Here is a 23,052-nt window from a genome sequence, read left to right on the forward strand (position 1 = left end):
CACTGTCGGAACATTTACACCGTCCTAAGAGAGCTATCACAGAAACAGAGAGGTTCTTTGCCATTCTGATCCCCAGGTATGGGACTGCCAGACTGGCAAGGGAATCCATTAACATGGCATCCGTTGTGGAACGGGTAGCCAATGATACCTCAGAGGCCCGAGTTAAAATCAATGCAGAAATGGTAGCAATCCGCACAGTAGCCCTACAGAATAGACTGGCCCTTGATTACTGCCTGGCTAAAAAGGGAGGTACTTGTGCCCTACTCGGAACTGAGTGTTGCACATATATCCCAGATAGCTCCGAAGAAATTACCCACTTAGCGGAGCATATCTAAAAGGAGGTAGAACAACTTAAGCAACCCCCATCATTCACTTTGTGGAGCGGAGCCACTGAATGGCTAGGTTCAATAGGAACTTCATTGGTGGAAGGTTTAATTCTATTCGTTGTAATTATTTTACTTTTATATTGTTTGTTTATGTTGACTAAATATTGTTGCAACCAGGCGGCTGTAGCTGCTGTCCCGCATGTGAGACACCTTGCAGGTCCCAGCAGACCGTCTGTACGTGGCACAGGGGTATGTTATGCTTAAGGGAAGGTTGTTTACTGGTTGAATTAAGATATTGATTTGGATTAAATTGGAATAAGGTTAATTAACCTACTAAAACCAGACTTCCATTGTGGCCACGATGGAACTCGGGTTGGTGTCAATTTGTGTGGAAGCTACTAGTCCGGACATGTGGCGAAACTCATCAACAAATTTTAGAAGGAAACTCGATTAACATGTATGAAATTATTTTGTAGGATGTTTTATGATTCAGTTTGTGAAAGAATCAAACGGGGGATTGATAGAGAATTCAAACAGGCTGCATTTAGACAGGTTGAGAAAACACAGACTCCCATGTCTACATGTGACTGAGCACATTGCATTAAGTCATCAATCAACTTGACATTTCAGGACCTTTGACAGTGAGCCAATTCGGGGTTAAGAATATATCAATTGAGCCAATAAGGTCAAAGGAGGCGAGTTCTTGTCTGTAAATTGAACCAGGTATAAGTACAGCCATTTTGACCATGTGGTCTCAGATGGACAAAGGCCTGGCTTAAAGCCAGAAGCTTGTTGCTGCTGCCAGAATAAAGTTACATTAAAACTACAATCGGAGTTCGTATTTCATTGGAAATTAAGAGATCTAACACATAGACTCGCCAGTCGCTGGAGATCTGCCACGAAGTCAGGAACGCTTTGCCCTTCTCGCCGCCGCTGCCTGTAAAACCGGTATCTCGCCATGTGCATGCTGCTCGCCGGTTTAAGGTGTTCCCTGATCAACTTACTGAGCTCTTCGAACGTCTTGTCCGCCGGCTTCTCTGGCGCTAGAAGGTCCTTCATCAGGGAGTATGTTCTGGATCCACAAACCGTCAGGAGATGAACCCTGCGTTTGTCAGCCGTATCCTGTCCCAACCATTCCTTAGTGACAAAACTTTGCTGTAGTCTCTTAATAAAATCGTCCCAATCATCACCAACACAGTTCCTCTCTTCTGTACTGCTAGTGGCCATGCTCGCGTGGTTTAAATCCCAGTTTCTCGTCACCAATGATATTTCCTTACTGTACAGTATAAATGCACACGAGGCCCATACTTGAGAGAAGGTCACTCTGACCAGTTACCTTTATTACCAAGACCTCAAGTGATGAAGGTGGGTAGAGCTTCCCCTTTTACACTTGAAAGTCCAGGTTAGAAGTGCCTCCCACAAGTTCACCCCCTTTTGGTCAATGTTCTCAAGGTGTACAACTTAGGTCTGCTTATAATGGGTTACAATGATAGTTGAATACATGACAGTTTGGTTGTTCAACTTTATTTACCTGAGACAGGGGTGGCAGGACCTGTCATGTATCTCACATTACTGTATATAACTGTATCTTACCATGCTATACATGACTGTAACTGGATATGACCTGTAACAATAAGCATACCTTACCACCAGGGGTGCACTTGTAGGAGACACTCCATACCTGTCCCACTGAGGTATATAAAGGGAGGTCTCAGGCAAGTGCAGCACTGGAGAGCTGGAATTAAAGGTGCAGGTCCTGAGTGACCTTGACTTCAGCATGTGTCTCGTGTAAGTCAGTACATTAGAGTCAGGACTTAACAGGACCCAAGTACATTTTGGTTTAAAATATAACCTATTTTGATGCTATTTTAATGTTGAGCAGAAGTCTGGGGTCTATAATGTGACTTGCGCACTGACAGCATTGTACCACTTCAGAACCCATATTATCCAGTGCTGAGGTCAACTCAACACCTAATGTGCACTGCGCATTGTAAGAATTTCCAGAAGCATAGCAGCTCGAACAGTTTGCATACTAGCTGCACGCAATATAGGGGGTATGATTAAGAAGTATGCAGATACTAAAATCGGCTGTGTGGTTGATAATGAAGAAGAAAGCTGTAGACTGCAGGAAGATATCAATCAACTGGCGGGCAGAACAGTGGCAAATAGAATTCAATCCGGAGAAGTGTGAGGTAATGCATTTGGGGAGGGCTAACAAGGAAAAGGAATACACATTAAATGGTAGAACACTGAAAAGTGTAGAGGAACAAAGGAATCCACAGATCCCTGAAGGTAGCAGGCCAGGTAGATAAGGTGGTTAAGAAGGCATACAAAATGCTTGCCTTTAGTAGCCGAGGCATAGAATACAAGAACAGGGGAGTTATGTTTGAACTGTATAAAACACTAGTTAGGCCACAGCTAGAGTACTGCGTGCAATTCTGGTCACCACATTGCAGGAAGGATGGGAGTGCACTGGAGAGGATACAGAGGAGATTTATGAGGATGTTGCCGGGAGTGGAGAATCTTAGCTATGAGGACAGATTGGATAGGCTGGGTTTGTTTTCCTTGGAACAGAGGAGGCTGAGGGGAGACCTCATTGAGGTGTTTACAATTATGAGGGGCCTAGATATGGTGGATAGAAAGGGCTTATTTCCCTTAGCAGAGGGGGCATAAATTTAAAGTAATTGGTAGAAGGTTTAGAGGGGATTTGAGAGGAAATTTCTTTACCCAGAGGGTTGTGAGGGTTTGGAACTCACTGCCTGAAAGGGTGGTAAGAGTCAGAAACCCTCACCACATTTAGAAAGTACTTGTATGTGCACTTGAATTGCTGTAACCTGCAGGGCTGTGGACCTAGAGCTGGAAAGTGGGATTAGGCTGGATAGCCTCTTGTTAGCTACTCGATGGGTGAAATGGCCTCTTTCTGTGCTGTAAATTTCTATGATTCCAGGATCATTAATGTCCCCAAATTAGAGCACCATCCCATAATGTGTCTGTAGAATGCTATAGGTTCTGAGCGCTCGCAGCACTGGAAGAAAAGCCCATGCTCTATTAGTAGGTGTTGCCTCGGAAAGGGATGAAATGTTATCTCCATTATGGCTAGCCCCTGCCTTATTTTTCTCACCCAAATGGTAATTTATATTTCAGTGCACCTAATATCTTAAAGGTACAATCCATGTGCTAGAACTGTTCCTTTTCGAAGGGATAGTTCATACCAGTATGCCTCTGCATTTGCATGATTGGAAGAGGAGGTGGAGTTTTAGAGAAGGCATGCAGATAGCTGTTAACATTGCATCTGCCTTCAACTTGTATACCACTGAGTTTCTCCTAAATACAATGTGCATATATCTCATCCTGTAGCGTACAGTTGCAACACACTGAGCACAGATGTCTTGGTTGCTCACACTGCTCAATTTCCCCAGGGAAATTCATTTTGTCTGGATTTCCTCAAACTATATGGTACTGTCCTACTGCTGTTGCTCTGGTCTGGAATGTTTACTTACTTGTGTGTTGTTCGGAAGGGTTTGAATAGTTGGAGACTTTGGTGGTATTTCCCCTTGTGCATTTTTCTCTCCTTCTCCTTCTCCTCTTCCTCCAGCATCTGTAGGTTAGAGTTGGCAGAGTTGCTGAAGGGAGACCCTTTTTCTTGACATTCTTTCTCAGGTGCATTTGAGTAAAACGCCTGATTCTAACAAGAGAAAAACAAAGTTGTAGGAACATCAGAAATATGTTTAATACCTGTAATTTAGTTGTCGCTCAGGCCAACATCCCCAGTAGCGAAGCATTGACCACACTAGATCAGCTCCAATGGACGGGCCACATCGTCTGCAAGCCCGATACGAGGCTCCCGAAACAAGCGCTCGACTCGGAGCTCCAACACGGCAAGCGAGCCCTAGGTGGGCAGAGGAAATGCTTCAAAGACACCCTCAAAGCCTCCTTGAAAAAGTGCAACATTCCCACCGACACCTGGGAATTTCTGGCCCAAGACCGATCAAGTGGAGGAGAAGCATCTGGGAAGGCGTCGAATATCTCGAGTCTCTTCGCCGGGAGCAAGCGGAGGCCAAGCACAAACAGCGGACGACAACCCAAGTAGCCCACCCACCCGTCCCTTCAACCACCATTTGCCCCACCTGTGACAGAGACTGTAGGTCCCACATTGGACTCATCAGTCATCTGAGAACTCATTTTTAGTGTGGAAGCAAGTCATCCTTGACTCCGAGGGACTGTTTAAGAGAGATATGGCAGAATAATTTGTGTCTTCAACTGTACTGAATCAATCACATTTTATTCGGTTCTGGACGTTTGAGGAAACCGGTGCATTGGACTAGCGTTAGGGATTGAGATTTGGATTTGAACCCAACCCAGACTGATGGAATGATAATCTCTGACTTGTTGGCTATATATCAGAATGAAATGGGTTTGGGTAATTCCAACCAGTTCCTAGGACGCACATGAGCAAAACTGCTTGTAATTTCATATTAAACTAACAATCTCAATCAGAAAATCTGTGGCAAATGGAAAAAAAAACTGGGCAGTAAGAGATTAACTTCTAACAGGGAATAGGTAGATTGTTGGAGCCATATTGCAAAAGTTTTCTCAGCATCTTTTCAGGTTATAACTGATCTTGGAGTGCGTCATGCTAACACTGAGCTCCTGAAATGGGAAAGTGCTTTATTTTCCACCACTAACATTCACAAGAAAAACCACCAAAATTATAAGCACAAAGAAAATCATCAGAAAAATGTGGTCAAAAACTAGTGTTTTTACTCTGCACCTAAATAGTAATTTTGTTTTTTTACAATACAGATCCAGCACTGATTAATGTAATACAGTTGCTTTAAATGCACTGCATGCATAACTTTAACACTGATTTACTTCACTCTCAAATAAAACATGGGTCCACTTCTGCATCAAGATTGACAACATAATACCATGACAATAAATCTAAAGCTCAGCCCTCTGCCTGTTTGTCTCAACTGCTCCAGTATGAATTGTCTATTTCCCATATTGTCTATTTAAACAACATGCATGCAAAACATAACCAGAGATTTTTTCTCCAGGTCTACCCAAAGCTTTCCATAGTGCTAATGCATTTAACATGCTATTTTCCACTTACTGTATCTACAAATTATGTTATACAATTGGAAAGAGAAGAAAACTTCAGGAAATATTCTTAAAATGTATTTCCGTTGCCAGTCCATGCATTAAGCTGTGTTTAAAGGGCTTTTTAATAAATACTGGCTAACTCAGAAGTCAGAAAGACTTGCTCATATACTCTGTATTAATTTTACAGACACCCACCAACCACGAAGCAGAAATAATAACATTGTTTCCTATTTTATTACCAATTAAGCAAATATTTTACTTCAGCAAACTGTCCCTTTGTCTGACCCTTGGTTAATACTGAAATTTTCAATAGAAAGAATGTATCTCATTGAGATTTGTTTTACTTCAATTCTTCTTCTTATGAAAGTTATTGTAATATTATTGCAGTAACCCATTTACAAATGGCAAGCAGATTGGCCCATAATCAGAATAAACCAGGTGCCAAGTTAAGAGTTGGCTTACTTCCAAGAGATAAAATCCAGCAGCACTTATTGCCGCCTTAATGGGTAATGTTGTAGACACACTTTATAAACACATGTCCTGGGAGTAAAAGAATGATATTGAATTCACAACACTTTTGGTGTGCAGGTGTGGTGGGATCGTAAAGTTGTAAGCATTTTTTTCTTTCTCTACTCTGAAAAAGGAAAATTTTGGGCATTACAGAGTTCAGAGATAAACCTTAGCTTGTACAACTCTCCTGAGAAAGAAAATAACCACTACAGAAAGAAATACTCCAAGTTAGCCATGTATTGTATTAAGGAATGAATTCAATCACCTGCAATTTAACTTTGTAATTTTTAAACATATAAATAAATAGCATTGCACACTACAAGCTAAAATACAACCGGCTTTTTGTTACTGCCTTAAATCAACCCACTGTATTTTGGTTTCAATTGTGACAAAATTCTCTTACTTTTTTTTTCTCAGTCAAGATATTGGACTCCTTACTGCGGTATGGTTCCATGGAATCTTTTTGGTATTTCTCCCAAGTGGGAATTATTCATGTGTGAACTTTAACAGCTAACATTGACGGGATATTTAGCCCTGGGGGCATCATAGCTGGTCCCAATGATGTCCTCACCCTATACTCCCACATGCACACTTCCAGCAGAGTTTGTTGCATAGTGATCAAGAGTGGAAACCCGGACATAAAATCCCCTCCTTACTTTAGGGGAACAGCAGTCTATTGCTGCTCTGGTTCATAGCCGCTAATTGAGCACAGACTGGGGTTTCAACTTGGACCTTCCTGGTCTGTATGGGTAGTTACTTTTGGATATATGCAGAGCCACTGGGGGAGTGATCATGGTAAACTATCCCTCCTCATCCTTCTCGACCTGTGTACAGCCTTTGGCACGGTTGATCACACCATCCTCCAACGTCTCTTCTCTGTTGTCCAGTTAGGTGGGACTGTCCTTGCCCAGTTCTGTTCTTATCTATCCAGTGGTAGCCAGGGAATTAACTGCAATGGCTTCTCTTCCTGCTCCCGCACCATTAACTCTGGAGTCCCCCAATGATCTATCCTCGGCTCCTCCTAGTACTCATCTACATCCTGCCCTTCAGCATCATCATCTAAAATACGTCAGTTTCCACATGTGCGCTGATGACACCCAGCTCTACCTCACCACCACCTCTCGCGACCAATTTTCCTTCTAAGTTTTTTTGGCGCCGCATGGGCCATTCAAAATATTGCGTGGTTTTTACATTGAATAGCCAGGAGGCTGGCTGCACCGGATCCCTGGAGCATTGTGCAGCTGCGAGAACGTTGCTCTCGACCCCTCCACTGTCACTGATTTGTCACACTGCTTGCCGACATCCAGTACTGGATAAGCAGAAATTTCCTCCAACTAAATATTGGGAAGACCGAAGCCATTGTGTTCAGTCAATGGCACAAACTCCATTCCCTAGCCAACGATGCCAGCCCTTTCCATGGCAACTGAGGCCAAATTAGACCGTTCGCAACCTTGGTTTCGTATATGACCCCGAGATGAGCTTCCAACTGCATATCTGCTCCATCACCAAGACCACCTACTGCTACCTCCATAATATCACCTGATTTTGCTCCTGCCTCAGCTCATCTGCTGCTGAAACCCTCATCCATGACTTTGTTACCTCTAGACCTGACTATTCCAATGCTCTCCTGACAGGCCTCCCATCTTCTATCCTCCATAAACTTGAGCTCATCCAAAACTCGGCTGCCCATATCCAAAGTCGCACCAATCCAAGAGCAAGAGAGAGACATGGGGGGGGGAAGAGAGAGACAGGGAGGGGGCGAAAAGAGAGAGACACGGAGGGGGAGGGAGGAGAGACACGGAGAGGGGAGGGAAGAGAGACACGCGGTGTGGAGGGGGGAGGGAAGAGAGACACGGAGGGGGAGGGATGAGAGACACGGAGGAGGAGGGAAGAGAGACACGGAGGGGAAGGGAAGAGAGACACGGAGGGGAAGGGAAGTGAGACATAGAGGGGGAGGGAAGAAGAGAGACAAGGGGGAAGGGGGAAGAGAGACACGGGGGGAGAAAAGAGAGAGACACAGGGGGAAGAGGAAGTCACGGGGAGAGAGAGAGGCACACGGGGGGAAAGAGAGACACACGGGGGGAAAGAGAGACACACGGGGGGAAAGAGAGACACACGGGGGGAAAGAGAGACACACGGGGGGGAAAGAGAGACACACGGGGGGGGAAGAGAGACACACGGGGGGGAAGAGAGACACACGGGGGGAAAGAGAGACACACGGGGGGAAAGAGAGACACACGGGGGGAAAGAGAGACACACGGGGGGAAAGAGAGACACACGGGGGGAAAGAGAGACACACGGGGGGAAAGAGAGACACACGGGGGGAAAGAGAGACACACGGGGGGAAAGAGAGACACACGGGGGGAAAGAGAGACACACGGGGGGAAAGAGAGACACACGGGGGGAAAGAGAGACACACGGGGGGAAAGAGAGACACACGGGGGGGTAAAGAGGGAGTCAAGGGGGGGAAAGAGAGACACATGGGGGGGGAAGAGAGACACACGGGGGGGAAAGAGAGAGAAATGGGGGGGGAGAAGAGATCGACACGGGGGGAAAAGAGATCGACACGGGGGGAAAAGAGATCGACACGGGGGGAAAAGAGATCGACACGGGGGGAAAAGAGATCGACACGGGGGGAAAAGAGATCGACACGGGGGAAAAGAGATCGACACGGGGGGAAAAGAGATCGACACGGGGGGAAAAGAGATCGACACGGGGGGAAAAGAGATCGACACGGGGGGAAAAGAGATCGACACGGGGGGAAAAGAGATCGACACGGGGGGAAAAGAGATCGACACGGGGGGAAAAGAGATCGACACGGGGGGAAAAGAGATCGACACGGGGTGGGGAAGAGAGAGACATGGTGGGTGGGGAGAGAAGAGATAGACCCGGGGGAGAGAGACACGGGGAGGGAGCGAGGGAAGAAAGACACATGGGGGGAGGGGAAGAGAGAGAAATGTGGGGGGGAGAGAGAGGGGAAGTGGGAAAGGGGATTTAAGGGGAGAGGGGGAACTCAGGGAAGACGGATTGGTGGGGGAAGAGAGAGATGGGGAGAGAGAGTGGAAACGGGAGAGGGTATCGGAGGGGAGAGAGGGAACTCAGGGAAGACAGATCATGTTCTTCAACCCCACCCCCTTTACACCCACACCCGATTTCTCAAAAAGCTGTGTGTGTGAGACAAGTGACATCATTGGAGTTAAAAATCCGTCACCCACACACAATGCCCCATCTAGGGCGACTTCGGCTGGGGAGGCATGCACTTGCGCTGGGGTAAGGTAATTTGGCTGGAACTTGTGAGGCTTTTGCTGGTTGATAAAGTTCTATCCTCTCTGGCTTCTGAAGACAGAATGGATCAAATTACACTTTGCAAAGTCAGACAGAACTTGGGCTGGGCAGTTCCAGTTACACATCCAGAGAAACTTCTAGGTGTGGCTTATCCTCCAAGGTGACCAATCAGCAATCAGGTTAAATGATAATGGAGAGCCAATCAGAGACAATGCGGCCATTTTGACAGTACAAATAACTGTGTCCATAAATATTGGTCAGGACAGCAGGGAAAACTCCCCTGCTCTTCTTAAAAATAATGCCATGCGAACTTTTATGTCCACCGGAGGGACAGACAAATTCTCACAGCTTAAACAGCTCCTCCAGAGAGATTGGACCTCATGGTTTCATTTCACTTGATTTAACCTCTCATCTGAAAGATGGCATTTCTGACCATGCAGCACTACCTCATTACTGCATTGTAGTGTTGGCCTAGATTTTGTGCTCAAGTCTCTTGTGTGGGACTTGAATCCACAGCCTTCTGACTCAGAGGCGAGAGTGCTACGACTGAGCCACAGCTAACCTAATCAAGGGGAGGGAGGTGGAGAGATGGAGAGGTTTAGAGAGGGAATTCTAGAACGTAGGGCCTAGTCGGCTGAAGGCACGGCCACCAATGGCGGGAAGAAGGAAGTGGGAGATGCATGACAGGCAGTGTCACATTGGAGCAGTAGGGAGTGTTCTTCTGCAGTTGGAGCTGAGGCATATGGTCGGTCCAAAGTAGTGAGAGCTTTACTATTGATCTGGCTGTGCTACGCTTGATCTGGAGGTGCTTGATGCTGACACTAGAAGCTTGAAATGGGAAGAGTTCCATTCTCCACATTAATATCCCTCACCTTGATGAACACAAAAAAATTCTCAAATAAACTTTGAAAATCATTCACCACAGATACTGCCCATGTGTTTTACTAATGTGGCATGTAGCCTAAGAATAGAATAATGTTATAAAGCACAGAAACTTAAACTTCATAACACAACAGAACTGTAGAAAATCACTGCAAAAATTCTAACCATCGTTCAAAGGTAGGTCAGGGCTCCCAAACTTCTTCATGTAGGTCAAAGCAAATTGTTGAAAAAAGATGGATCTCAATTCTATAATTATTATTTGGTGGAAGAAATGAAGCATCTTGCTCCTACACTGAGATGTTTTTCCTCAACAACAACTGGCATGTTGAAAAATGTCCCACAGTGTTTTACAGACACATAAGCAAAAATAAATGGACACTGAGACAAAGAAGGAAATATTAGGAGGGCCGAGGAAGGGAGGCTGGCAATGAGATAAGAACATAAGAATTAGGAGCAGAAGTAGGCCACATGGCCCCTCGAGCCTGCTCTGCCATTCAATAAGATCATGACTAATCTTTGACCTCAACTCCACTTTCCTGCCCAATCTCCAAATCCCTTGATTCCCCTCGAGCCCAAAAATCTCTCTATCTCAGCCTTGAATATGATCAATGAGTGAGCATCCACAGCACTTTGGAGCAGAGAATTCCAAAGATTCACAACCACGCTTGAAGAAATTCCTCATCTCAGTCCTAAACAGCCAACCCCTTATCCTGAGACCCAGCCCCCCCAGTTCCAGACTCTCCAGGCCAGGTGAAACAACCTCTCAGCATTTACCTGGTCAGTCCCTGTCAGTATCTTGTATGTTTCAATGAGATCACTCCTCATTCTTCTAAACACCAGAGAGTGTAGGCCCAATCTACTCAATCTCTCCTCATAGGACAACCCACTCCTCCCAGGAATCAATCTAATGTTGCACTGCCTCTAAGGCAAGTATATCCTTCCTCAGATAAGGATACCAAAACTGTGCACAGTACTCAGGTGTGGTCTCTCCAAAGTACTTTACAATTGTAGCCAGATTTCCTTCCTCTTGTACTCCAGCCCCCTTGCAATAAAGGCCAATATGCCATTTGCCTTCCTAATTGCTTCCTGTACCTGCATGTTAACTGTGTTTCCTGTATGAGGACACCTAAATCTCTTTGAACACCAACATTAAATAGTTTCCCACCATTTAAAAAATATTCTGTTTTTCTATTCTTCCTACCAATTTGAATAACACATTTCCCCATATTATACTCCATCTGCCACCTTATTGCCCATTCACTTAATCTGTATATTTCCCTTTGTAGGCTCTTTCTATCCTTCTTACAGTTTACTGTCCTATCTAGCTTTGTATTGTCAACAAACTTGGATGCATTACACTCAGTCCCTTCATCTAAATCATTAATATAGATTATAAATAGCTGTATCCCAAGCACTGATCCTTGCGACATCTCACGAGTTATAGCTTGCTAACCTAAAAATTATCCATATATCTCAATTCTCTGTTTTCTGTCCATTAACTAATCCTCTATCCATAAAATATTATCCCCAACTCTATGAGTCCTTATCTTGTGCAGAAATCTTTTATGTGGCACCTTATTGAATGCCTTTTGGAAATCCAAATATACTACATCCACTGGTTCCCTTTTATTTACCCCGCAAGTTACATCCACAAAAAACTCTAGTAAATTTGTCAAACACGATTTTCCTTTCATAGAACTATGTTGACTCTGATGACCCACATGATTTTCTAAGTGCCTGATTACCACTTCCTTATTAATGGATTCCAACCTTTTACCGACGACTGATGTCAGGCTAACTGGCCTGTATTCTCTATTTTCTCTCTCCCTCCTTTCTTGAATAGTGGGATTACATTTGCAACCTTCCAATCTGCTGGGGTCGTTCTAGAATCTAAGGAACTTTTGAAGATCACAACCAATGCATCCACTATCTCTGCAGCCACCTTTTTTAGAACCCTAGGATGTAGGCCATCAGGTCCAGGGAATTTGTCGGCTTTTAGTCCCATTAGTTTCTCAAGTACTTTTTCTCTAATTATATTAATTACATTAAGTTCCTCACGCTCATTAGTCCCTTAGTTCACTACTATTTCATGTCTGCTTTTTGTGTCTACTGTGAAGACAGATACAAAATATCTGTTTAAAGTCTCTAACATTTCCTTATTCCCCATTATAATTTCTCCTGTCTCAGCCTCTCAGGGACCAATGCTTGCTTTTGCTACTTTGTAGAAGCTCTTACAATCTGTTTTTATATTTCTTGCTAGTTCACTCTCATTCTATTTTCTCCCTTTTTATCATTCTTTTGGTCATCCTTTGCTGGTTTCTAATGCTCTCCCAATCCTCAGATGTGCTACTATTCTTCACAAAATTATAAGTCTCTTCTTTTAATCTAATACTATCCTTAATTTCTTTAGTTAGCCACGGATGGATTACTTTTCCCGTGAAGTTTTTATTTCTCAATGGAATGTATGATCAGAATAGTTGAGTATGGAACTAGAAAAGGTATTGATATGCATTTCAGCAGCAGATAATCTGAGGTTGGTGCGGAAGAGGGTAATGTTATATAAATTGGCGGTCTTTGTGTTGGATAGGATATAGAGTCGTAATCTCAGCTCAAGGTTGAAGAGGATGCCAAGGTTGTAAGTAGTCAGGTTCAGCCCAGGTCAAAAGTTTGGAAATGGGATGGAGTCAGTGGTAAGGATACTGGGGTTTGTTGATAATAGCTTCGATCTTCCCAATAATTAGCAAGAGGAAATTGCAGCCTATCCAAAACTAGATGTCAGACAAGCAGTCTGATAACACAGAGGCACTGAAGGGTTTGAGAGAGCTGATGGAGAGATGGACAAGGATGATATCAGCTTATATGTGGATGCCAACCACAGGGTTGATTTTAACTCTTCCTCGTGAGGCGTAAAATGGGTAGCTGACCAGCTGCCACCCATTTCCCGCTCGGCGGGAACAATTAAAATCAACCCCCACATCAGAAGCATTCTAAAAAGTTATTTCTTTGCATTCAATTACCTTGCTCACCTTTTATTTCCCAGTGCCTCACTTTGTGAAGTGCCTTGGTATATTTCACTACATTAAGAATGCTACATAAATCCAAGTTGTTGGCAGTAAAAATTGTACATGAACCTCACCAGCCTGCTGCTCAAATTTTGGGGCTTACTACCTCAAATTCTTAAACTCTTAGGGTTGGATTTTCATTTTTTTGGTGTATCCGGGCACAATTCACAGCGGAGCACAAAATTTAGCGCCGGGATAATATTAGCGCCAGAGCGAGGAATTTTCGCCAAGAGAAAGCTCCCGAGGAACATTAGCATTAAGTCCGGCATTATACCATAGACTCTGTGCGCCAGAGCCGTAAGTTCCAGCATTGACGCAATCTGCCGTTTTGCGCAAGTGCTTATTTTTCCTGCGCTTCCACCTTGATGGTTTTCGTTTCCGTTCCTATCGCAAACGCTAATGCAGGGCGCGGTCACTTCCTGCGCGCATATGCATGCACATCCGGAGCAGTTCAGCCATTTCTGAAGAGATGATGGAGGAGGAGGAGGAGGGAAGACAGCGTGCCAGGTGCTTCAGCCAGGCAGCAAATTATGCTTTAGTAGGGGCAATGGATTGGAGATGGCAGGATTTGCATCTTCAGGGTGGTTCAAGACCACTGCCCGCTATCTTTAAAAGGATTTGGAGGAAGATAGCAGAGGAAGTCTCTGCCTGGGGCACAGTGGCCAGGACTGGCACTCAGTGCTGAAAGATGTTTAACGATCTCACCAGGATCGTCAGAGTACCATTTTCATTTATGCATTCCTTCATTACTTCAAGGATAAATCTGACACACTATTTGTTCTCATGCTGTTGGTGCCTAACAACACTCTGTGGGTTGCCTTCTACAGTGCATGATACACAGGTAGGCTTCGTTCGGCACCCTATTTGCCATGATCTTTACACATTATTAAGATCGCTTTTTGAAAGATCCCATAAGATGGCTCCCCACTTCGATGTCCTCCTGATGAACCACGTGCAACATTTAAGGCCATTAAACAGAGGACTCTAGTACATTCAGACAGTATGGCATAAGTGCTTTGGTGGCTATATGTGCCACAAGAGCAGATGGATCCACGTAATCATTCCCATTTTCATCTTTTCAGGTGAAGAAATCACATAATTGCTATGAGCAGCTGCAGACAGACGGCGGTCTGTCTCAGACCCTGCCACTGACCTTGAGGAAAGAGTGGCAGGCCTCATCAGCGCCACAGATCAGACAGTTGCCAGGGACGGTGCTGAGACCCCTTCGAATACTGAGCATAAGTAAGTGAATCGCGCGACTCAAAACATTACATTGAGAGATGTGATGCAATAATGGAGTAGCGACAGTCCTTAAAATGAGCCTGTGCTATGCAACCTTCCTCATTTCACCCTGCCCCCTCTCCCGTTGCTAACCACTCATCTACTGCTTTCTGTTTACAGATGACCAGCCACAGCCCCAGGCGCCGCATCCCTCAAGGGACCACACCACGTCACGCCATTGTCCAGAGGAGGAGGACAAGCAGGAAGAGGATGGCATGGATGAGGAGCCACCTCTGGCCCAGCATTCCAGCCCCCCTGCTCCACCATCAGGACTCAGCTCCTCTGGAGACGATGTTTCGTTTTCGGGATTGAGCATTGGGAGGCTCCTGGGCCCAGTGGCGTGCAGCAACGCAGTGCTGGGGTGGAATCCCACAGGCCAGCTCTCCGGAGGGTGAGTCGGCAAAGTCGGTCTGCTGACAGACAGGCAGACATGGAAATGTCCAGGGATAGCATCCAAATCATCCGTCAGCTCCTTGATGCTTTGGGACGGATTCCCGCAAGCATCGACAGTCTTAAAGCACCAATTACGGAAGTAGGGTCGCAGATTGTCGCTGCAAGCCATGATACCAGCGAGGCCATCAATGCCCACACTCAGAGGCTGGTGGCTTGCAGCAGTGACAATGGAATCCCGGAGCATGCAGTGCATGCCCTTGACCATGTTGCAGACTTGGGCGCATCACAGGCATAAGTTCTGCTTCAGCTTGGGCAGGTGATGCAGTCAATGCCTGCCTCCATACTCTCTGCATTCCCCACTGTCACACGGGGGAGTGATGGTCCCGAAGCAGGCCAGCAAGGTGTTTTAAATCATGCACCGGTTGCTAGGGGCCAGTCCCGTCGGCGACAGAGTGGCTCCAGGGATACGGGAGGTGGTGTCATTCCTCCAAATAACAGCATTCCGTCTCCTCCCCACCAAAGCATCATCGACTGTTGTCACCCAAACCATCTGTGACTGGCAACGCCAAATAAGAAGCTAGCCAGTCGCTAGCCGGGCTTTCCACACCATTAGCTGCTCCAGTTTGTCCCCAGACACCATGTCCATTGTCTTTCTCCCCAAGACAGCAGTGTTCTGGCAGCCTTCCTGCAGGCCATGGTGCCAATTTTAAGAGAAGCAGTAGGCATGGGAGGGGAATGAAGGAAACGTGGACTAAAGATGGTGGCAAACAATAGTGGGGCACGATGCAGCTTATTATTTTCTTAAAGTATCACACTGCAGGTTGCAGATTGTTGTGTATTGATCACAGTGCAGGATTCAGATTGTTAGTTTGTGTATTTATCACAATGAAGGATGCAGATGAATATTTATTTTATTTATGACAATACAGGATGCAATATTACAATGTTGAATAAATCTTTGCTGCACCTTAACCATTCCTGTCTAGTGTCTCATTTGCAGAATAAGAGGGGGAATAGACAACATGGTGGGATAGTGGCCAGGCAACGTGCAAACCTGTCGTTCAGTCTTCATGCAAAGTGTTCAATTATGAGCTGCCGACGTAAGGCTTTTGCAATAGTCAAATCTCCATGATGCCTCCTCTGTGGTTGTGGTAGTGGTGGTGGAATGGGTTCCTCGTCAGGCTCCTCTTCCTCATCTTCCTCCTCCTCCTCCTCTTTCTCCTGCGGTGGTTCTGCAATCCCCATTGGTAATTCCTGTCCTCTCATGATGACTAAGTTGTGTAGCCTGCAGCACACCACAATGAACTCAGAGACCTGCTGAGGGGAGTATTGTCGGCAGCCTCCAGAGTGATCCAGACATCGGAAGCACTGCTTCAGCATCCAACTGTCTGTTCAATGATGTTGCGGGTGGCTGCATGGCACTCATTATAGCAATGCTCAGCTTTTGTCTGAGGGTTCCGGAGGGGGGCCATGAGCCAGGTGGCGAGGCCGTAACCTTTGTTCCCGATCAGCCAGATATGACCTTGTGCTTGATGTTAGAACATGCGTGAGACACTGCTCTCACGCAAGATGAAAGCATCATGGATGCTCTCTGGATATCAGGAATGACTGCCATGATGTGCTGAGTGTGGTTGCAGACAATCTGTACGTTCAGGGAGTGGAATCCTCTGGATTCTGTAAAGGTGCTCGCAGGGCGATGTGCGTACAGTCACCGGCACCCTGAACCTTGGGAAAGCCAGCAAATCGTCCAAAACCTATAGCCCTCTCATTTTGGGTCTCTCTGGTCATTAAAAAGTTGATGAAGTCCATCCTGCGTGCGTACAGTGCATTAGTCACCTAGCGAATGCAGCAATGTGTAGCGTGCAGCGAGATGGAGCATATGTCCCCCGCTGATGCCTGGAAGAAACCGGAGGCATAGCAGGCAAGTGCCACAGTCATCTTCACTTCAACGGGCAATGCAGTCCTGTTGCCACTGGTAGGCTGTAGGTATGCCTGTAGGAGCTGGCATATCTCTGTGACCCCTTCTTTTCTGATGCGCAGCCTTCGAATGCATTGCACATCAGAAATGTGTAGGTAGGATTGATGTTCCCTGTAAACCCGTGGGGGGGTAAGGCCGCCTGCCCAAATGTCTGCGACCTCTTCGATTCCATTGCAAACAATCAACAATAAGCCTTCTTCCAGCTTGAAGCCGTATGGCAATAGCAGCCAGCATGAATGGCTTCCGACCTAACATGGCCCCCATGCTATTATTTTCATGACCTTTAAAACAATCTAGAAACTAGAAATTCACATAAGAGTTCACAATCAAGTAGCGTTCTTCTCCCAACCGTCGCAGTCATTCACAATTGCAACTTCCAACTTCGCTTTAAATATGGCGCCTATAGTGCCTGGGTCCGTTTGGTTTTTCTGGGCGGGTCCTGGAGCAGACGCTAAATCAGGCGAAATGCACGAAAGTTCTGCCCAGGGCAGTAGCGCGGCGATGCACGATGATTTACGTCATCCTAACGGTCAAGACGGCGGTGGACCGGTAAGTTTTAGTGCCACCGCAAAACCATTGGCGAAAGTTGCGCCCATGCGCAAAATCTTGTGTGCCTCGTTTGATGCCCAAAAACACCTTTTTGCGCCCCGCCAAGGCGCTAAATGGGGCGCAAATTAACCGAAAATCCAGCCGTTAGTTCCTTAAACATTCCTACACAGTCTCTATCATGGTTATAAATAGCAGGAAGGAGGTCATCCAGTTTTCATACTTTTCTTCTCAAGCTGAATGTGTTGATTCAAAGGGAGTCCTAGTGAGTCCAGATTCCCTTGTGGGGTAGTAAATGTTCAACTTTTAAAAAAAATCTAAAATGTTATTTTTTAATTGATAAGCATTAGCAATGTGTCATGATCCCCAAATATATGGAAAAATAAACAGATGGTAAATTATTTAAGTACTGGATGAAATTAATACTGCATGACATAATGAAGAACTATAGGCTAGGAAACAAATCCTTTCTGACAGGACTGTATAAATAAATAAGCACAATAGAAATAGACTTCAATTAAAAGAATCTCTTCTTAATTAAGAGAAAATCCCAGAGTTTCTCCAATGTTATTTAAAGTTAGAATTCTATCATCCTCTGAATCCTCTACGCTCATAAAGACAAATACAGAACATAAGTAATATTAAGTGTTACTTCTTAGGTTTTTCAAACTCTCTCTCTTACGTTGGATGTTTGGGGGGATTCAGCATCATCAACCACACCCATTGGTGAACCTTAGCTCCCTATGTCCCAGAGATTGCTTTCACTTGCCCAGATGTCGAAGCAAGTTTGGAATGTGCCCAAGAATTGAACAGATGATACAGCTACAATATTGTAATCCCAATTTTCCAATCCACAATCCTTAAGAACACAGCTCTCCACTGAAAGTACACGATCATGGAATATCCCGACCTTCCATATTTTATCACATGCCCTCATGTGATATTCCTTTACCTCAGAAGTCGGCAGAATAACATACCAGACCCTGACTTAGACTTTCGTTGTGAAACAAATGTACTAAACAGTAAAAGATTAAATGAAAATTAGCAATGATATGTTATAGATTTTGAAATACTTATTAAACACAATTGTCTCCACGAGTAATAGAAAGTAGCAGTTATTTTTATTTCCTTACTCCACAGAAGCTATTTGGCCTAAAACTCTCTGATTTGAACTAGCCAGACTGAGAAATGCTCTCCAGAAAATTACCAGAACCAAATTTAAATTACTATGGCCTAGAATTTGCAGTCAGTGGTGAAACAAAGGCGTTTGCCGCTGGCCCCAAAGAAAGCTGACCACAGAGATCTCGTGATCTCTGTGGCGAGAAGTTTGCCTTTTTCGATGTGCAAGTGATTTAATCGCAGTACAGAGGAGATTCCCTCGTGTGATCTGTTGTGACGTCAACAAGTTGTCTAAGCAGCCAATCACGTTGCAGAATTCTCACAGACCAGGAAGCTGGAAATGAGAACCTGCTTTTATCCCAAATTTTAAAAAAATGTTACAGAGAGCAAAACAAAGCTTGGGATACTCATATGGGGGATAAGGTAGAATCTGAAAAATCATGAACAAACTTTTTTTTTAATTAAAAAAATTTAGGTTTCTTAAAAGTTGTAATTTTTATCATAATGGAGAAATTTGACACTCTACAAAATTAAAGTGAGTTTTTCAAGGCCATAATGTTTGTTTAGCAGTCAATACGCTGTTAAAACTCCAGTTACACTGAATGCAATAAGGCCTGACATTTAATGGGGTATATTACTGCGATATTACCATGGAAAAGCCCAAGTTTCTGTCAGTTTCACTGATTGCCAGCTATGGGGTGGGGTGGGAGGCTACAATGCAGTCAGTGTCAGAGCAGTGAATGACTGACCGGAACTTCAGGATTTCCATGTTTAGATGTGCGGTCAGCTTGAAAGGGGTAATAATGGCAAAGGCTGTTAGTTCACCTTTATTACACATTGCAAATTCCGGCCCTATTAGTTAAATACAAAAACCTACAAAATACATATTTGAACAAATCCTTCAAAATATTTGCAATCAGAGAATGGCTTGACATGGTATTGGCTTCTTTAATTTTGTCAAGAGATTGAAAACCACCTCTACTCCCAGGGAAACGTTTCCTAGTTTATTTTGTAATGTTACAGATTTTAGTCACTGTTAGTCCAAGGACACCTGACTGATAGGCCCCAAGTTTCCACATGATTTGCTCCTGATTTTTAGGAGCAACTGGTGTAGAACGGAGTATCTTAGAACTCAGAATTCTCGTCATTTAGTCAGTTAGAACAGTTTCACTTTGGAACAGAATTTTCTTTTCAAAAGGGGGCGTGTCCGGCCACTTACGCCTGTTTTCAAAGTTTTGGCAGTGAAAACTTACTCCAAACTAACTTAGAATGGAGTAAGTGAAGATTTTTGTACACTCGAAAAAACCTTGTCTACACTTTAGAAAATCAGGCGTAGGTTACAAATCAGGCGTAGGGAGTGGGGGGGGGGGGTTTAAAGGGAAGTTTACAAACATTAAACACTTCAGTTTTACAAATAAAGAGCCATCATCAATAATAAATGATAAATACATCAATAAATCAACCAATAAATCAATCAAAAAAAATGAAGAAATAATTTTTTTTTTAAATAATCAATAAATAAAACATTTTCTACTTACCGACTGCAGCACCGGGAGCCCTCCAACAGCGTGCTGGGATGCCCCCCCCCCCAGTGTGTCTCTGTCAGTGTCTCTATCTCTCTGTCTGTCTGTGTGTGTCTCTCATTCTCTGTCTGTCAGTGTCTGTGTTTCTGACAGCGAGGGGAGGGGGAGGAGGGGGGTAGAGGGAGAAAGGGGGGGAGCAAAGGGAGAGAGGGGGAGCAGAGGGAGAGAGGGGGGAGCAGAGGGAGGGATGGAGAAGGGGGAGGGGGGAGAAGGGGGAGGGGGAGAAGGGGATAAAGGGGAGAAGGGGGAGAAAGGAGATGGGGGGAAAGGAGATGGGGGGGAAAGGAGATGGGGGGAGGAGATGGGGGGGAAGGAGATGGGGGGGGAAAGGAGATGGGGGGGAAAGGAGATGGGGGGGAAAGGAGATGGGGGGGAAAGGAGATGGGGGGGAAAGGAGATGGGGGGAAAGGAGATGGGGGGAAGGAGATGGAGGGGGGAGGAGATGGAGGGGGAAGGAGATGGGGGGGAAGGAGATGGGGGGGAAGGAGATGGCGGGGGGGAAGGAGATGGCGGGGGGGAAGGAGATGGCGGGGGGGAAGGAGATGGCGGGGGGGAAAGGAGATGGCGGGGGGGAAAGGAGAAGGGGAGGGAGGCTGAATGGGCCGGGCCCGAGATTTCGGGCAGAGCCTTTACAGGTAGGTGGCGTTGGGTCAGGTCGGGGGGAGCGCGGGTCAGGGGGAGGGAGCGAGAGGGAGGTCAGGTCGGGGGTAGGGAGGTCAGGTCGGATCCAGTCCGGGCGGGGGGGGGGGGGGGCGGGAAGCGGGAGTCGAGTCAGGTCGGGAGGAAGCAGGAGCTGGCCGTGGGAGGAGCCTTATTCACGCAGCCCCAGTGAGGCCATTCGGCCAGGGCTAGGGGCTGCGTGCTTCGGGCCCCTCCCACAGTTTCGGGCGCCTGGAGCTACTGCACTTGCGCGCACACTGTAGCACGCATGTACAGAGGCCCCGGCACTGTTTTCAGCGCAGGGACCTGGCTCCGCCCCCTACAGCTCGTGCTGCGCTGCGCCGAGGGCCAGAGGACCTGCAGGGAGGTGGAGAATCTGGAGGGTTTTTTTAGGCGCACTTTGTGGCGCGAAAAACGGGCGTCTAGGTCGGGACTGCGCCGTTCTAGGCGCGGCTCGAAACTTGGGCCCTTAATAACTAAAGTCTATAACACCTATATCAAGATAAACAAGGACATATTTTCCTGCGGATAAAGGTAGTTTTCAATCCCTTATGCACCATGACAAATTAAAAGGGCCAGTACAGTATCAAATGAAACACTATATAATTTAATGAGGAGCTGTTAGTCAGGGAACAGATCCTTCCCAGTAGGACTGTATAAATAAATAAGCACAGCAGAAATAGACTTCCATTGAGAATCCTTTAATTAAGAGAAACCTACAGACTTTTTCAAATATTGTAAAGAACCTCATTTCACATACATGAATGCCGAGTTCTGGTGCCCGGCAGCCATTGGAACAAGTTACTCTAAAACAACATTAAACCTCACTGTCCCACGGATTACAAGTGAAACACTGGTACCAAACACTGAGACCGTGTATACTATGAAGGATCCAGATAATCTTTATCGTTACCTTGCAGTCATTAAATACATTGTAGGGCTGACTGTGTGGAGGACCATGAAAACATGATTTTTGTTTGGGGATTGATAGGAGTTCATTTGGTTTCACGATTTAAAATGGAATAATAGCGTGTAAGCTCACAATTGGCATATTTGAAAAAAACGTACATAATAATAAAAACATTTAATCTACCTTGTCGACACAAAAATACAATGGGGGCGGGTGCTGCAGACATTCACTCGCCTTTATGACGTTTGTCCTGTGAATAAAGACCCATTTATTGAGGGGACTCCCTCAGTCACATCACAAAACACTCTTGACATTTCTAAGGAGCACTTCTCTGTTCAGCATGATTTTAACTTCCTTTTTAGTGTTCGTAGTGCAAGTGCTGTTTAGAAAGTAACACGTGAATTGATGACAGAGGTACAAATTGTAAACATCAAAAAGAAACTCAAAAAGCATAAAAATAAAAAAGTCGAGGTGGGAAATCACAGTCTCAGAACAATTCAGGGCAATCTGTGCATAATATTTATAAAAAGTTCCAAGATCTTTCTTTAGGCTTCATTTGAAATTTAGTTACTAAAGTGTAGCGATTATAAGACACAGCACGCCAATAATAAAATACTCAGATAATCATGCGCTCAATACTTCAACCAAGTTAAGGTTAGTGCTGGTCTCTGCATAACCGTACAGAAACAGACCAATAGTGAAGCTGTTGAATATACATTCTGAAATTCCAAGACTATTTCAAGTGTCAAGGCTATCATTATAGTGTTATTAATAAACTACTTATGTGGACTTACAGCCGTGGGATCAGAACTGAAACAAGCCTCGGCCTTTTCCATGTAAGTCTAAGTGGTTGTTGAAGAAGTAGATCTGTCTCCGCATCTGCTGTCCTATGTTCCCACAATGTGATCAGAATCAGCTGAAACTGCAGACACCTCCCTCTGTCCTGTCGTCATTGGCACCAATGCCAATCACACTGCGACATTCACAGCCCTAGTAACAAGGTCACATGAACATAAACAAGTATAGCTCGCAATGCAACAGGCAATTGGAGAAAGGAATCAGATTCAAAGGGATTACATGTGACGGAGGAATCATAACAGAATTATCGAGGTTAAGGCAACATATGTACAAAGAATCACAATATGACAGTTACAGTTTGGATGACATATATATATATAGAAATTACAATATGGCATTCAGTCATGGGCCAACATAAATATATAAGGAAATTACAATAGAGCATTCCGTGATGGGATAAATTCATCATAGAAGTCACAAAAGTCAGTGATGGTCCAACAGTTACATTCACATCACCACAGTCGACGATGGGACAATAATTATACTGAAATCGCAGTCAAAAATGAGACATAAGAACATAAGAAATAGGAGCAGGAGTAGGCCCTTTGGCCCATCG

At 45.1% G+C, this 23,052-nt stretch overlaps 1 protein-coding gene across 3 annotated transcripts in view; it reads right to left on the reverse strand.

Moving 5' to 3' along the window:
* The window catches only part of LOC139265700 (ATP-binding cassette sub-family C member 5-like), a 315,900-nt gene that overhangs the window by 251,225 nt on the left and 41,623 nt on the right, over positions 1–23,052 (reverse strand). For all 3 annotated transcript variants that reach the window (XR_011593604.1, XR_011593603.1, XM_070882951.1), the window contains exons 2-3: positions 22,433–22,628; positions 3,827–4,011 (exon numbers count right to left, since the gene is read on the reverse strand). Coding sequence is in view for 1 of the 3 variants with exons in the window: in XM_070882951.1 (XP_070739052.1) it covers positions 3,827–4,011; positions 22,433–22,474 (227 nt within the window). In the remaining 2 variants the exon portion in view is untranslated. The remainder of the gene's footprint in view (positions 1–3,826; positions 4,012–22,432; positions 22,629–23,052) is intronic.

The sequence above is a fragment of the Pristiophorus japonicus genome, chromosome 6 (genome assembly GCF_044704955.1).
Source record: "Pristiophorus japonicus isolate sPriJap1 chromosome 6, sPriJap1.hap1, whole genome shotgun sequence".
NCBI lineage: Eukaryota > Metazoa > Chordata > Chondrichthyes > Pristiophoridae > Pristiophorus > Pristiophorus japonicus.